Genomic DNA, 18,432 nt, shown 5'->3' on the forward strand with positions numbered 1-18,432 from the left:
TGTTCTGAGATTCTGATATTTGCTGTCCTGCCTGTTTGGCCAAAGTAGGACAGTTTACAGATGCAAGGGACCTGGTATACACCAGGTAGGTCTAGGGGGAGTGGTTGGTCTTTGGTGGAGCAGATAAGGGATGCCAGTTTTCTATGTGGTCTGTAACAAGTGGTCAAGTCATGTTTTTTTAGGATTTTATTGATTTTTTCCGAGGTGCCTCGGATGTAGGGAATGGTGATGGATTTAGAGTAATCTTTATTGTGAAGGGGAGGGGGTGGTGGGTTGTGGATAACTGGGTTAAGGATTTTTTGGAGGGGGTAGCCGTTGGCTGAGAAAGTGTCACGGATGTGATTTAGTTCAGTGGTTAGGGCTTGATCATTAGAACAGATTATTTTTTCCCTGTTGAATAATGTTTTAATAACTCCATATTGTTGTGAGGGGGTGGTGGGATTGTTGGTGAATGTATCTGCCTGTATGGGTGGGTTTTCTATAAACTGAGAAAACCAAGGTTCCATCAGGTTGGCGGGTGACTAGTGTGTCTAGGAAGGGGAGGTTATTGTTTTCTTCTTTTTCCAGGGTGAATTTGATTCTAGGGTGTTGGTTGTTTAAGTGTGTTAGGAAGGAGAGGAGTGAATCCAGGCCATGTGGCCAAATAGCGAAGACATCATCAACGTAGCGAAGCCATATGGTAGGTTTTTGTGGGGCTGAGTTTAAGGCTTTCTCTTCAAACGTCTCCATGAAGAAGTTGGCCAAGGGTGGGGAAAGTGGTGAACCCATGGCTGTCCCCTCTATCTGTTTGTAGAATTTTTCCTGCCAAACGAAATAGCCTGAGTTCATTGTAAACTGAAATAGGGCTGAGATATCGGGAGGAAATTTAGCTTGGATTAGCTCTAAGGTTTCTTTGAGGGGGACATTCGTGAATAGGGAGGAGACATCAAAACTGACCATTATGTCATTATGTTGGAGTGTAAGGTTTTCTATACTGGCTTTGAAGTGGGCTGAGTTTTTTATGTGTGATGGTGTATTGCCAGTATAGTGTGAGAGCGCTTTGGCTAAATGCTTGGCTAGTTTGTAAGTGGGGGGATCAATGCCATCCACTATGGGATGTAATGGCACATTTTCTTTGTGTATTTTTGGGAACCCATATATGCGGGGGGGGGGTCTAGAGTTTTAGGGTTTTAGTCTGTTGGTAATCTCCACAGGCCAAGAAGTGACCTTCTTAAGGAGCATATGGAGTTTTCTAATTTGTGAGTTGGTGGGATTGTAATCAATGGGGAGGTAAGTGGAACGATCTAATAATAAAGCCTTGAGCTAACCTGTGTAGTCTTTAAGATTGAGTACCACAGTGGCGTTCCCCTTATCCGCTTTGGTGATCACTATTTTTTTTTTTGTTTCTCTTCAATTTTTGTAGTGCCTTGTATTCACTAATGGATATGTTGGATTTTGGAGGTTTTGCTTTATTGAGAACACAGGCTACATCCAATCTAATATCGTTGGCGATGTGGTTTGGAAGTTGGCGAATCCCGCGTTCAATTTGGATCATTAATTCCTCGGCCGGTAATTTCTTAGGAGCAATGACGAAGTTGTGACCACGTGACAGAGCGTGGAGTGCTTCTGGCTTTAAGGTAGCTGACGAAAGGTTAACAACAGTGTTGGTTTGTAGTTTAGGTTTGGACGCCGAGTTGTTTATTACTTTATCAAACTTGTTGATATGTCGGCTCCGTACTCGTTCAAATTCTTTTTTAGCTGCCGTACACGAGACGTCATGTAGGATCGACCAAAGCTCGTGATTCAGTGTAAGTGAAAGCTCAACAAGAATAATGATCATCCACGGAGATCTCTTCGCACGCAAGGCCCGCCATTACGGCAAACTGAAGCTGAAATTATCCAGACAACTTAACCGTCTGGCATTCCTAAAACGCTGCCGGGATAATCATGTCATCCCGAACTGTGTGAAATTTAAACACCGCTTCTTCTCACAGAAAGCTCTCCGTATTTACGACCGCGCTAGCCAGGCATTACTTCGGGAGCAAATTACTGCTACACGAGGGTTCCCTAGCTGACATAAACAGAGCTATTTCAACGCTAGAAAATGAGCTTTCACTTACGCTGAATCACGAGCTTTTGTCGATCCTACATGACGTCTCGTGTACAGCAGCTAAAAAAGAATTTGAACGAGTACGGAGCCGACATATCAACAAGTTTGATAAAGTAATAAAGAACTCGGGGGTCCAAACCTAAACTGCAAACCAACACTGTTGTTAACCATTCGTCAGTTACCTTAAAGTCAGAAGCACTCTGTCACGTGGTCACAACTTCGGCATTGCTCCTAAGAAATTACCGGCCGAGGAATTAATGATCCAAATTGAACGCGGGATTTGCCAACTTCCAAACCACATCGCCAACGATATTAGATTGGATGTAGCCTGTGTTCTCAATAAAGCAAAACCTCCAAAATCCAACATATCCATTAGTGAATACAAGGCACTACAAGAATTGAAGAGAAACAAAAAAAAAATAGTGATCACCAAAGCGGATAAGGGGAACGCCACTGTGGTACTCAATCTTAAAGACTACACAGGTTAGCTCAAGGCTTTATTATTAGATCGTTCCACTTACCTCCCCATTGATTACAATCCCACCAACTCACAAATTAGAAAACTCTATAGGCTCCTTAAGAAGGTCACTTCTTGGCCTGTGGAGATTACCAACAGACTAAAACCCTATAACTCTAGACCCCCCCCCCCCCGCATATATGGGCTCCCAAAAATACACAAAAAAAATGTGCCATTACGTCCCATAGTGGATGGCATTGATTCCCCCACTTACAAACTAGCCAAGCATTTAGCCAAAGCGCTCTCACACTATACTGGCAATACACCATCACACATAAAAAACTCAGCCCACTTCAAAGCCAGTATAGAAAACCTTACACTCCAACATAATGACATAATGGTCAGTTTTGATGTCTCCTCCCTATTCACGAATGTCCCCCTCAAAGAAACCTTAGAGCTAATCCAAGCTAAATTTCCTCCCGATATCTCAGCCCTATTTCAGTTTACAATGAACTCAGGCTATTTCGTTTGGCAGGAAAAATTCTACAAACAGATAGAGGGGACAGCCATGGGTTCACCACTTTCCCCACCCTTGGCCAACTTCTTCATGGAGACGTTTGAAGAGAAAGCCTTAAAATCAGCCCCACAAAAACCTACCATATGGCTTCGCTACGTTGATGATGTCTTCGCTATTTGGCCACATGGCCTGGATTCACTCCTCTCCTTCCTAACACACTTAAACAACCAACACCCTAGAATCAAATTCACCCTGGAAAAAGAGGAAAACAATAACCTCCCCTTCCTAGACACACTAGTCATCCGCCAACCTGATGGAACCTTGGTTTTCTCAGTTTATAGAAAACCCACCCATACAGGCAGATACATTCACCAACAACCCCCCCCCCTCACAACAATATGGAGTTATTAAAACATTATTCAACAGGGCAAAAATAATCTGTTCTAATGATCAAGCCCTAACCACTGAACTAAATCACATCCGTGACACTTCTCAGCCAACGGCTACCCCCTCCAAAAAATCCAAAAAATACTTAACCCAGTTATCCACATCCCACCACCCCCTCCCCTTCACAATAAAGATTACTCTAAATCCATCACCATTCCCTACATCCGAGGCACCTCGGAAAAAATCAATAAAATCCTAAAAAAACATGACTTGACCACTTGTTACAGACCACATAGAAAACTGGCATCCCTTATCTGCTCCACCAAAGACCAACCACTCCCCCTAGACCTACCTGGTGTATACCAGGTCCCCTTGCAGCTGTAAACTGTCCTACTTTGGCCAAACAGGCAGGACAGCAAATATCAGAATCTCAGAACACAAGGATTACATCCGATTTCACCAGTACAGCCACTCTGGGCTTGCAGACCACGCTCTGGATACTCGCCACAGAATAAGATGGAAGAAAGCCACAGTAATACACCGTAGCAAGTTCAAGTATGAAAGACTATTCATGGAATCAGCCTCGGCCCTTAGGAACATGCCAAACCTCAACAAATTTGGATGCATGAGACTGCCCCAAATTTGGGAAACGTTTATCAGAAGAACTTCAGCCCAAAGGCCAAGAACTACCAATATAGCCTGCCAGGGGGCACCATCAGGACTTTAGGAAAACGCTAGCTTCCTAGCTTTAGTCTCATTTGCTGTTATTAGTACTTGTGTGCACGTGTCTTAGTAGTAAGTTCCCAAGAAGATGGCAACGTGACGTTCGCCGAAATATCGGAAAGTATAAATTAAAGTTTATTTAATCTGTATTTCTAGTATACGCTGTCAATTCCTTAAATATTAGTTATCATGTTTAACCAGCATATAAGCCTCTCAACAAGAATAAGTATAAATTTTCTCCTCATATTTTTGAATTATTCAAATTTACTATGTATGCAGGTTACTTTACATGGGGAGGAAAAATCTACAAACAGGTTAATGGTACTGTTATGGGTTCCCCCACCCCTCTCCCCACTTTGCAAACTTTTACATGGAATACTTTGAAAACAGAGTACTTACCACAGCTACATACAAGCCATTAGTTGAGTTATGCTATGTAGATGATGTGTTTGCCATTTGTCCCCATGGACAAAACACTTTGGATGCATTTGTCACCTACCTAAACAGTCAACACCCCCAAAATCCAATTCACAGTAGAAAAAGGATCTAATAACTGTTTACCATTTCTTGACACATTAGTCACCCGCCTTTCAGATGGATCACTATCTTTTTTCATTTACAGAAAGCCAACACACACACTGGAAGATACCTACATAAACAATCACATCATCTTCCAGTCCAACAGTATGGCATTTTAAAAACACTCACACAGAGAGCCAGAGCCATTTATTCTAACGATACAGCTCTGACCACAGAACTCGAATATCTGCACCATAGGTGCTTAGCCAACGACTACATTCCCTACAAAATAGATAAAATATTATACAGCCCCATTACTCCTCCCTCTCCTAATACACAAGAACACAACATGACCATCTCTATTCCCTATGTCAGAGGTACATCAGAAAAGTTAGCCAAAGTACTGATGAAACATGGCCAAACTGCACGTAAAACCCGCAACTCTGATCTGCTCGCCTAAGGATAAACTTCACTTTTTAGCACATCCAGGGATGTATGAAGTTCCTTGTGACTGTGACTTGGCCTACTATGGACAAACAGGAAGACCAGTTAACATCCACCTGAAAGAACATAAAAAATACATTTCTACTATTACTATAGCAAGTCAGGATTGGCAGGCCACATGTTGGATACTCCTTCATACAGGATTAGATGGAAGAAAACAAATGTGCTATTTAGGAGTTGATACAGATCTGAAAGATTTATTTTTTGAGTCAGCAATGGCTTTGAAGAATTCTCCTAACCTGAACAAGTACGGTTGCATTAATTTGCCAAAAATTTGGGAGACTGTCATCGGAAGAGCAACTCCCACATAGCTATAATGATTTTTTTTTTTTTTTCAACATTAGAGGGCACGATAAATAGAATTTAGATCTTTTGTACACCACAAGTCAGGAATACATATCCATACTTGAAATAGAAAAAGCTATCAAAGGCTTGAAATGTGGAAAGGCAGCAGGAGTAGATGATATTCGACCAGAAATGCTGAAGTATGGTGGTATAAATGTTTTACAGTGGATGCACTGCATAGTTCAGAAAGCCTGGACAGAGGAACGAATTCCCGATGATTGGAGTAGAGCTCTAATAGTACCCATATATAAAAATGGAAATAAAACTGAATGTGAGAATTACAGAGGTATTTCCCTACTGAGTGTTCCTGGCAAGATCTATGCAAGTATACTTGAGAAAAGGTTGAGAAGAATTGTGGAAGAAAAGCTTGGTGAAGAACAAGCTGGATTCTGGCCAAATAGAGGCTGTCAGGATCAGATCTTCACTTTACAACAAATAGTTAAGAAAGCATGGGAATATAACAACGATCTGTATTTAAGTTTTGTCGATCTGGAAAAGGCATATGACAAGGTGCCAAGAGAAAAGTTATTCAATACGCTACAGTTATATGGTGTCAATGAGGCATTATATCAAGCAATACTTAGTCTTTATTTAAGTTGCAAGTGAGCAGTTAGAATTGAAGGAAGTACAGGAAGATGGTTTGATGTTAAATCTGGTGTGAGACAAGGATGTACATCATTCCCTCTGTTATTCATTATCTATATGGATCACATTATGAAGGAAAGTGGTATTAAACATGATATCAAAATTGGAGATGTTAATGTCAGCTCTTTGCTTTATGCGGATGATGATGTTATACTTCTAAATAAATCCACTACAAGTCTGCAAGATTCCCTGACTAAATTGAATAACTGTTGTAATAGATATGGTATGAAGGTCAGCAATAAAAAGACAAAGACAATGAAAATAGGCAGAATCATTGAAAATGTCAACTGTGTTGTGAATGGAGAACCTGTGGAACAAGTAAAACATTTCAGCTATTTAGGCACGATTTTTACTGAAGATGGTAAATTAAATATGGAAATAGACAGTAGAATCAACAAAGCTGGTATGGTAGGAAGTCAATTGAATAAATTCATATGGAATAAGAGAGAAATTACTCGGAACACTAAATTAGCAGTATACAAGGCAGTATTCAAACCAGTTTTAACTTGTGGGTCTGAGAGCTGGGTCAAAAGAAAACACTTGACCAAAGAAAGACTAAAGACTGCAGATATGAGAGCCCTGAGAAAGATTAGAGGCATGAACAGATGGCATCGATGGCAATATTATATTAAAAACGAGAATATCAGGAAGGAACATGACATTGTCAGCATCCAGGAATGCGTTAGCAGAGCTAATCTCAGGTAGTATGGTCACTTAAACAGAATGGGCAAGGAAAGATTAGCAAAACAAGTGTTCTCTGTCAGGTTTGCAGGAAAACAACCCAGAGGAAGACCAAGATATAGGTGGATTGATACAGTACAAAGTGCCTTAGACGATAGAAAAATAAGGTCTGATAATGTTGTAGTTTTGACAAGTAACAGGCTGATTTGGAGGAAAATTGTAGATAGGAAGTTAGTAATGATGTAAATTTTTCATGTAGTACTATCATATCCTGTACACACCTTGAGGGTACATGGCAGGAATTTGATGATGTATCTGATGGTGAGCAGTATCATTAAGAAGGAGTTGCAGAAGTGGAAAAAAAGTTATGGAGGGTATATGAAGAGGAGGTGATTAGCAAGCCCATTAGCAGTAACAAAACATAGCCAAAGAGTTCTTTGGCTGTGCAGTGAATAAATGGAAGAATGACTATGAAAACATGACTTTAATGAGTGCTGATAGTAGGAACATAACAGAAGAAAATGAAATAATTGAGTTACTGAATGATGCTTTTGAGAGCACATACCATCATATCATCCAAGTGGAGATAATGCAGAGCCAGATGTGAGAAGAAAGGTAGACGAAATGGAGGTGCTTAGGATACTGCAGAACTTTCATGCAAATATGGCTATGGGTTTAACAGCATATCAGTCCATGTATTAGAAGAACGTGCAAGGGAATAGCAGTTACTATGAACAAACCAAGTCTCAATTCTCAGAAGTGCTTATGAGTAAAAAGAGGGCAAAATAGTTCCATTGCTTAACCACCTTACTGGTCATTATGGATCAAATACGCATTCTCATACGCTTCGTATCCATCATATATTTCAATGTAATATCAATGGTATTACAATTTTAATCTGCACTTCACATCCCTGATAACCTGGACATATATATACATCTTGGCTGGTAGTGTGGTTAAAGGAGGCTCAAAGACAGAGGGTAGCAAAATATAAGCCAATCAGTATATCTCAGGAGTAGTGATTAAGGCATTGGATAAATTAGAAAGCAGAATTCAAGACTGGGTTGACAGGAATATGACACTTCATAGTGACAACAGTTTTTTGAAGGGTAAGTTTTGCCATAGTAATCTACTTTTCTATAATAAATTGACAATTGAGATTGATAAAGGAAATGCTATACAGTCATACTTCTGGACTTCAAAAGGCATATGACAGGATTCCACATGACACTGTTACATAAAGTAGAGCAAATGAGGATGGTTATGAAGCTAGTGATTTGGATAAGAGGCTGGTGGACAGACATCAGAGTAATACATTGGGAATCCAGGAGAAGGAAGATGATTAGTTATCACACGTGGCATAGTACTTTGCTGCTATTTAATTTATACATCGATGATAAAGGAAATATTCAGTTGTTTACTGATGGAATGCTAGAAGACTGAATGCCAATGTAGATGTAGAGATCATGCAGGATGACTTAAATATACTGGCAGTGTAGGTAAAGGATAATGACTACCAGTTTAATGGGCCAAGTTAAAGACCTTGCACTTTGAGATGAAGAGATCATGAACTATGTACTACATCGATAAGACCAGGGACTTTGAAGTGATTGTGCACAGAGAGTTGAAGTTAAGAGGACAAATGAAAAAAGGTTGGCAAAACAGCACATCAGATTACTTGGCTGTTGAAGAACACACTGAAATGAAGGAATAGGGAGGTTATTATTCACATTTATAATATAAGCCTCATCTGAATCCCTGCATGCAGATCTAATCACCTGGATTCCATGGGGGATGAAGTCTTGGGCTACAGAGAACAATCATCAGGCTTTAGAAAAAGAGGGAACCAGATAGAAGTATATAAATCATTAAAGGGATTCTATAGGACTGACACCAAAATCTTTTACAATACATGATAGGCAGGAGGAGAACAGGGCATAATGCTGGTAAATTGTGTGAGTGCAATTATTTTCAAGGGTGTTACGACTAGGATTTTTTTCTTGGAGAGTGGTGAATGGGCAGAATGACTTTACTAGAGATCATTTTGAATGCTTCACTGATGAACGAGTTCAATGAAAAGTATGATAAGTATTGTGTGAATAATGATGAATACATGGTTCTCATAACGAGTGACTTCATAGAGAAGTCTGAGAAAATAATAATAAATGGGTTTGAAAGAAACAAAAATGGAATATTATTATTTACTGTTAAATATGTATCTCCATGGAGTCTGTGGTCTCATCAAAAGATGTCTTTAACATTTTGCTAAGCACAAACTAACATTTGTACAATATCTGTCATACTTTACGTTGAACTCATTCACCAACAAGCCATCTACAAAAGAATATGGCAACCCGATCCACTGATTTGCCACTTTCCAAGCAAAAAATATAGTCCTCACACCTGTTAATCATGCTCTAGCTTAATTAGGAGGATATCCTCACATTTCTGCCTATCAAACAGTTTCTGTAACTCACAAATCTTCAACCTATACTCACAAGGTTCATGAGTTCCTTATAAGTTCAATCCACATCATCCATTGCCTCCCCTAGCCTATAGCACCAATTAACAGATGGGCTAAAATGCACTGCTTTCGCTGACCTTCTGCTGAATTACTTTTCTTAGTTGTAGTTTATCTGCAATCACCACCTCACTCATGCCCCATTCTTTTCTCTCTCTATCTTCCATGAAATTACTATAGCTTTCACATTCTATCCTACTAGTTGTATCATTTTCTGCCATTCATGTCCTGCTAATGCCAATAACTTTTAGCCTAGAAGAACAAACCTGGACAAAAATCACCGGTTTTACACAAGCGCTGAATTCACCAACCAACCACAATGTATCCTCGAATCCAATTAATAATATATGTGATGAATGCAATAAATAGGGAAAAGATATGAAAGAGTTTCTGGTGCATGCTAAAAAGAATGAGAAAGTAAAATTTATGATAGAGGTATGGTATGATAGAGGTGAGCTGAGGTAGAGAACACTGAATGCCAATGAGTCAGTGTGCAGATTGTGCAGGAAGAATGGTGTGGAGTTTCTGGATGTGTGGATTAAGTTTGATTGAAGGATTTACATAAAGTGGATAGCTTATATTTAAGTGGATTTAGTGTCAAGAGTCTTGAGAAAGTGTTATGCAGAGTCAGGGAAACAAGCATGTTTGGGAGGTGATCCAGATGAATGGAATTCCATCCAGGCTACTTATAGGTTAGTAAGTGGGAAAGTAATTGCACGATGTTAAAATGTAACACCTCAGGTTCTTAACTGTAATCGTGCTTTATAATGCCGCATATACCTTTGAAAGTTTTTTCACTTGGTTAGATTATAAATTAAAGATGCCAACAAATTATATATTTGGTTTAATCCTTTATCTAAGTGTAGCAAAGAAAGTTTGTGCGTGAAGTATCTACACGACCGTAGCCTAGTCATGAAGATACTTCATGTGCAAACTTTCTTTACTTACTCTTGGATAAAGGATTAAATCAAAAATGTAATTTCTTGTCATCTTTAATTTATCCACGTATACTCCTTTATAACAGAAAATTATGCATGCCTGGCAATCTCCCAGGCATGCATAATTTAGACCAGGTTAAGACCTCATGATCACTTTCCTGAAGTGTAGACAGTGTATCTAGATTAGTTACTGTTAAGTTCTCTAACACTTTGATCAGATCCAGCACTCTCAGACCTTGCATGCTGGTTCAGGTAGTTATCTCTCAGTAGCTCTATAAACTCCATTTCCTTCTTCCCCTGTGACCTTCCTTCTCTCAATCTATGTCCCTATAGTTGAAGTTCCCCATAATAATTACTCAACTTGCACTCATCTTGCTAAATACCAGTGCATCATCTACATTCTTCCTTCTACTCCTTGGATTACAGCAGCAGCCAATTAGCACAATGAGTGCAGGTTGAGTAATGATTGCAGGAGAACTGGTTTTTAGCACTGGTTAGCTCAAATTGGCCAAAAGTTACAGGGATTAGTGAGAGTTGGTTTACCAAGGATGATATAGTCATAGTAATAGCATGCGAAGGATATAGTATCTTCAGATAGGACAGAAGGAACAGGATGGGGCATTGCTAACAATAACAAACAAATTGGAGCCAAAAAGATGAGAAGTACATCAGGAGGATGGATACAGAGGGCAGTTCATACTATTGGCCTCTATCTTACACCAGATAGTTTCAAATGAACTGTTCTCCTCCTCTGCATTCATCCTCCTGATGCACTTCTTATCTTTGTATTATTGTATTCATTCTATGCATTAATGATAATGGGAGAGACCTGACAGGAGATGTTCATTTGTTTGTTAATGATGCAAAGATAGGCAAGGCAATCAATATACTAGTGATGATATGCAGCACTTAGAGAATCATTTGAATAATCTGGAATAGTGGACAAATAATGACTGTCAGTTCATTGTTAATAAGTGTAAAGTTTTGCTTTAAAGTGATAAGATTTCCAATGGTGTATTATATTGGTGAAATTATGTTACAGTAAATTGTTGAATAAGGATCTTGGCATAATGGCATATAGGGAATGAAATTCAAATGTCACATTACAGATGTTACTCAGAGGATAATTGCAATGCTGAAACGAATGTTACTAGGCTTTGGTTTGACCACTTCACAGATACGGTCTCCTGAGTTTGTAGGAGATAAAGAAATGCAGAAAGGGTGCAAAGATGATATCTGGATTATGGAATGTAGATTATGAGGACGGATTGCAAATGTGAACTGCAGGCATTGATAAATAGAAAGAGGAATGATATTGATTGAGGTCTATAAACTTCATAGGATGTTCTAGGTTGTCAGCTAATGAAACTTTTTGTTATTTGGAAGATAGGGAAAAGCAAGAAGGGCATGCACAGAAGTTTGTGTGCAGTATTGAGAAATGGGAAAGAGCCAGATTTTCCTTTCACAGAATAGTGAGTGAATGGAACAGTTTGCTTGTTGAAGTGGCGAGTGCATCCATTGTGAATGAGTTTTAGAGAAGGTATATCTGTTGTTGGTGATTGACTCCCTGGAGGTCTTTGATGACAATAATAATTGCATATTAAATAAATAATAAATTATACGATAACCACAGTAATTAACTTTAATGAAATGAAAGATATTTTATACTGAAAATAACAATACATCATCAGTGTGTAGAAACAAGCAAATCAAAGGAACTGGAATACAGAGTACATACAGCAGTCGGCGTATGTACTCTGCTAGACATGCTAGAAATTAATATTAATAATAACATTAAAAATATTAAAAACTATTCTTGATGGTTACACAAGATAAGAATCTCCCAAACTTCTGGGAGAGAGAGACAATCGTTCCGATTCAGATTTGGCCGATGTAAATGGGCTTCGCAACTTTCTTTGAAAAGGCGTTCACTATTTTGAAACCCATGCGCTATTAAGAAAAAAATAGTAATGTATCTGTTTCGAAAGCAGATAAAGGAAAAGCAGTAGTGGTAATGGATAAGGCTGACTATGAGAGAAAAATAGACTGCCTTTTACAGGATACCTCCACCTATCAAGAAATTAATTATAACCCTACAAAAACACAAATTAAACTATTAAATAAGCTGCTTGATGAAGTTGTTAGTTGGGATCAAAATACTGTGGACAAGTTATGCACTCATTTTGGAATAACTTCTCATTTATATGGCCTCCCAAAAATTCATAAAGAAGGTTATCCAGTAAGACCCATCGTGAATTGTATTGACTCTCCCACCAATAGAATTGCTAAATTTCTGTCACATTTATTAACTGACCATATTGAACAATCTAGATCATTCATCAATTCAACACATTTTCTTGAGAAAATCGAGGATATTCAAATACACGAGTCGGATTTGTTAATCAGCTTTGACATTTTTCCTTCTTTACCAACATTCCATTATCTGACACTGTTAATTTACTATATGATCATTACCCTCCTGATATTGCAAAGATTTTTGAATTTGTTATACAATCAGGATATTTCAGCTGGAAAAACAAGCTCTATAGACAAGTTGAAAGTACTGCCTTGGGAAGCCCTCTGTCTCCACCTTTGGCAAACTATTTTTTGAACCATCTGGAAGATACCTTGTTCTCATCCATTCATCCACAATCCTCTCAGTGGTTTTGTTATGTTGATGATGTCTTTGCTATTTGACCTCATTCTGAAAATGAACTTACCACTTTCCTACAAACAGATCAATAGCCTTCACCCACACATTCAGTTCACCATGGAAAAAGAAAATGCTTGTAGTTTACCATTCTTGGACATCCATCTTACATGCACAGCCTCTGGTAATTTATCAACCAGTGTTTATCAAAAATCTACCTTTACTGGCTGATACATTCATCAAAAGGTCTGCCCATCACACCTCTCAAAAAATTGGTGTCATGAAATCTTTAATTAATAGAGCACATAAGGTGTGCTCCTTTCCCTCAAGCTTACAACAAGAACTTCTCACTATCAAAACGTTAATGGAATTTAATGGTTACAACCCTAATCAAATCCAGCAGATAATTGACTTCTATGTTCCAATACCTCAGGACTCTTCAACAGACCGCAGGGTTCCAATCCCTTATATTTCTGGCATCCCCGAACCGATTGGTAGAATTTTGAAGAAGTATCATCTCATTCCCACATATTTTCCTATCAAGAAAATTTTTCATCTGTTGCCATCTACAAAAGAAAAACTGGCACCTTTATCATTAGCTGGTGTTTATCAGATTCCGTGTGAATGTAATCTACATACTTTGGACAAACAGGCCATTCTGTGAAAAAAGGAATTAATGAACATCAATATTATATCAAATACATGAAATCTCAAAAGGCTGGTCTGGCACAACATAGTATTGACACTAAACACAATATCCAGTGGGATGAAGCTTGTCTTCTCCATAGATGCAGGTTTAAATATGAATGCCTTTTCAAAGAAAGTTGCAAAGCCCTTTTATGTCGGCCAAATCTGAATCGGAATGATTGTCTGTCTCTTCCAAAAGTTTGGGAGATTCTTATCTCATGTAACCATCAAAAATAGTTTTTAATATTTTTAACATTATTTATTAATATTAATTTCTTGCACACAGCAACAGTTTTTAATTGGTAAACCACCGACTGCTGTATGTACTCTGTATTCCGTTCCTTTGATTTGCTTGTTTCTGCACACTGGTGATGTACTGTTATTTTCAGTACAAAATATCTGTACTTTCATTTTGTTAAAGTTAATTAACTAATTACATTAACTAATTAATGTAAATTAATGTAATTAGTTAATTACATGATAACTGTGGTCATCGTGTAATTTATTATTTATAGTCATGCCACAGGTACGTTTAAAGATTAGAATAATTGTACATTATATTATTTCACTAGAAATAAAGAGTAAAATTTATTAAAAAAGTATAACAAAACACCTACACATTTTTGCATTTTATATGTTAATTGTTCATGTATCCTTTTAGTTCATGTAGTGATTTTTGACTTACAACTAGATGACTGAAGCAGAACCCAGCTACAGTTCAAGGAGTGACTGTGATTGCAAAGTCTGATTATTCGCACAGTCAATCAACCATGTCTTATTTTGGATTATGTTTATTATTTTGTAAATTTTTTGAAAAACTTACTCAGAGTTTAATTCACTTATTGATGTTGAGATAGTGATGGTATGGAAAATTTCAATCTTATTTTATTTATTTATTTATTTTTTTATATATATATATATATATAAGCAATCAGAAACAGGAAAAGAATTCCATGAGAAAATCTTTAAACAGTGTACTGAAGTGATGACTGCTATTCCAAAGTTACCAGTACCAGTAATTGCACAGGTTCGAGGTTAGGAAAATTCATTTAACTATTTTGCTCATGTATAAATTAAGATAATCGAATAATACCTGTAAAAAATAAATCTTATCATACTTACGAACTCTCAAGATTGAAAGAATGCATTATTTCAGATATAAAAAAATCAAAGTTCCAAGCCTTACCACTTTTTCTGACAATTCTGTTTGCAAATTATTATACCATTGTTCTAAAAACACCTTCACTAAATTCTTCAACTGCTGTTTACCAACCATTTATCAGTCTGCAAATTTTGAAAAAGGATTTGCTCTTCTGGGTATCTGATATGGATTGCAATATTCGAAATACCTAACATGACTGAACCTTGAAAGTCTAAAATTTGATTGCGAAAGTCTGGTTGCTCTGCAGCAATAATTTTTATTTATTTTCATGTTTCTGCTTGTTAGTATCTTTAGATATAATTGCCCTCTTAAGTAAGGAGTAATTAATCCATCATTCTGGATGAAACTATCTAGGAGTTAACCAGTGTAGGCAGAGGTCAAGGTGTAGTATCCATATTCTTCAAAGACAAGTCTAAATCAAGCACCACCAAGTGGTAAATAAGTTTCAATGTCTGATGTAATACCACCATTTGTCTTACTCAAGGCCTCAAAAAAAACCAAAAAAAAAAAAAGTCAAAATTACACCAGTTGGTATTAATAATAAAAAAAAAACTACAAATAATAATAATAAAAATCATAACCCTGCCCACAGTACTAATGTACTATTAGTTTACAAAATACTGATTCTGATAGAATACTGCTAACTTTTCTAAGTGCCTATACCACATATCCTTTCTTTCATTGTTATATGTCAATTTTCATTCAATGTGCTACAATTATGGAGGCTGCCGTCATGTTGGAGTTATAACTTCAATTTAAGATAAAGTAATTGCCAACCACTTCAGTGTTATATTAATGTCATCATCCAATATTCTACAGTATTATCAATTTGACCAATCATTAATCATAGCCTGACAGCTGGTGAATTTTTTTTTTTTTTTTATACACATACATAAATTACATAAATAGCTGTTGGGTTTAATTATCTTGAGATTTGTTATTTTTATATGACTAGAAAAAAAAAATCCTTCAAGCATTAGAATGTTATCATCTACTTCTATTTTGAAAGGCTTTGGTTTAATGCCTGCACCGATCCCAAATAATATTGACCTACAGTCCTGTTCCTGTGAAGTTTCTGTCTCACTTAGATTGTGATTATTTTGTTTGGTGCCTAAAGTTCTGGAATTAGAGATCGCTGGGTGACCTAAAGGTCTAATTTATTATATTTCTGAACTAGAGTCCTTTTGCTTAAATTGAGAACTTTATGTGACATCTTGAAGCAGAGTATTAAACATCCTGAATTTGCTTTCTTTGGATCATATCTGCTAGATTCTACATGGGACAAATGTGGGTTGTCCATATTATTGCAATTTTTATTCCTTTCTTTTAGTGTTACACGGTGATCAGCATTCATTTTCAAAATTATGGATTTTACAACCGTGTTATAACTAACTTTTTATTATCCCAACGTTTCGATCTTCATATCAAGATCATCATCTGGAGCATACACAAATATACAAGACAAGCTGAGTTACATTACAAACCGTAAGCTAGAGAAACAATGATTTCATCAAATGTTATTCTACTGGCATGACCGCTAGTGGAAAAAAAACAAAACAAAAAAAAAAAATTATAAATTACATCAAGTTAGATTTAATTTAAGATAACATGAATAAACATTTTTTATAGATAGTTTTCTTTCAGTAACAATGATATCCTATTTTTAGTTTTACAATTGTTATTTTTGATTTAGGATCCTGGATTTACTACAGTCCTGTTTATAGTTGTTCTTAGAGAGGAAGGTTCTGTGGGTCTGTATGCCTTCTATATGTATGGGATTTTTAGACTTTCATTACTGTTCAGATTGGGGTGGTTGATAATGATCTCACAGGCTTCCTTAAATTTGCATTCATACCATGTTTTGGTGTGATGTAGACAACTAATGCTTTTCCAGTCAATTCTATGTAAGGTGTTCAGGGCAACATCAGAAATGCCAGCTTCACCATAATTATATTTAATGTGTCGTTTATGTTCTTTTTCTCTGATAGGAATTGTGCATCCTGTTTTTCCTATATATGGTATGTTACAGGTGCAGTGAATACGGTATACTCCAGGGTGGGCCAGCACAGGGAGTGGGTCTTTGGACGAGTTGAGTAACCTTTTTAATTTTGCAAGGGGTTTAAAGGTGGCTTTGAGGTTGTATTTTTTGTAGTACTCTGTTTATTTTGTCTGATGTCCCTTTAATGTAGGGAATGGTTGTTTTTACGCATTTATTACGTTCTGATTATTTTGTATGGCAAAATGCTTTCTACCTACAAAAAGAAGGCACAGCCATGAGCTCTCCATTATCCCCCCCCCAATTGCTAACTTTTACATGGAACATTTTGAGCAACTTGCTTTAGGTTCTTCCTCTTTAAAACCCAAAATCTGGTTTGGATACGTTGACGATGTTTTCGCGATCTGGTCCCATGGTCGCTAGACACATTCCTTAGCCTCCTAAACAAACAACACAAATGCATACAGTTCACAATTGAGATTAAAAAACAGAACACACTTTCGTTTCTAGATACACTTGTCACAAGTCTTCCTTCTGGCAATCTTTCCTTCACAGTTTACCGAAAACCGACACATACTGGCCAATGTATACACGTAAACTCCTACCACCACCCAACACAAAAACTAGATGTCATCAATACACTAAAAAACGGGGCTCTGAAAATATGCTCCAGTGAACAGGCACTGAAAGACGAATTTAAAGTAATCAGCAATACTTTCCACAAAAAATGGGTACAGCCAAAACACTATTAACAAAATTCCCTACAAGACCTCAATAAAAAACAAAGACAAACCAGAGACTACAACAAAACTATAACCATTCCCTACATTAAAGGGACATCAGACAAAATAAACAGAGTACTACAAAAATACAACCTCAAAGCCACCTTTAAATCCCCTGCAAAATTAAAAAGCTTACTCAACTCATTCAAAGACCCACTCCCCCTGCTGGCCCATCCTAGAGTATATCTTATTCACTGCACCTGTGACATACCATATATAGGAGAAACAGGATGCACAATTCCTATCAGACAAAAAGAACATAAATGACACATTAAATATAATAATTATGGTGAAGCTGGCCTTTCTGATCATACGCTTGAACACCTTATATAGAATTGACTGGAAAAGCACTAGTTGTCTACATCACACTAAAACATGGTATGAATGCAAATTTAAGGAAGCCTGTGAGATCATTATCAACCACCCCAATCTGAACAGTAATGAAGGTCTAAAAATCCCATACATATAGAAGGCATATATTCGACCCATGGAACCTTCCTCTCTAAGAACAACTATCAACAGGACTGTAGTAAACCCAGGATCCTAAATCAAAAATAACAATTGTAAAACTAAAAATAGGATATCACTGTTACTGAAAGAAAACTATCTATAAGAAAAAATGTTTATTCATGTTATCTTAAATTAAATCTAGCTTGATGTAATTTATAAATTTTTTTTTTTTCCCACTAGAGGTCATGTCACTAGAATAACATGTGATCAAATCATTGTTTCTCTAGCTTAGAGTTTGTAATGTAACTCAGCTTGTCTTGTATATTTGTGTATGCTCCAGATGATGATCTTGATATGAAGATCGAAACGTTGGGATAAT

General features: G+C 37.1%; 1 protein-coding gene across 2 annotated transcripts in view; it reads left to right on the forward strand.

Moving 5' to 3' along the window:
- The window catches only part of LOC150094612 (enoyl-CoA hydratase domain-containing protein 3, mitochondrial-like), a 228,699-nt gene that overhangs the window by 81,492 nt on the left and 128,775 nt on the right, over positions 1–18,432 (forward strand). For both annotated transcript variants that reach the window (XM_090411285.1, XM_090411284.1), the window contains exon 4: positions 14,592–14,697. In XM_090411285.1, the coding sequence (XP_090267411.1) occupies positions 14,592–14,697 (106 nt within the window). The remainder of the gene's footprint in view (positions 1–14,591; positions 14,698–18,432) is intronic.

The sequence above is a fragment of the Typopeltis vanoorti genome, chromosome 21, assembly GCF_054136105.1.
Source record: "Typopeltis vanoorti isolate ZY-2024b chromosome 21, IOZ_Tvanoo_1.0, whole genome shotgun sequence".
NCBI lineage: Eukaryota > Metazoa > Arthropoda > Arachnida > Uropygi > Thelyphonidae > Typopeltis > Typopeltis vanoorti.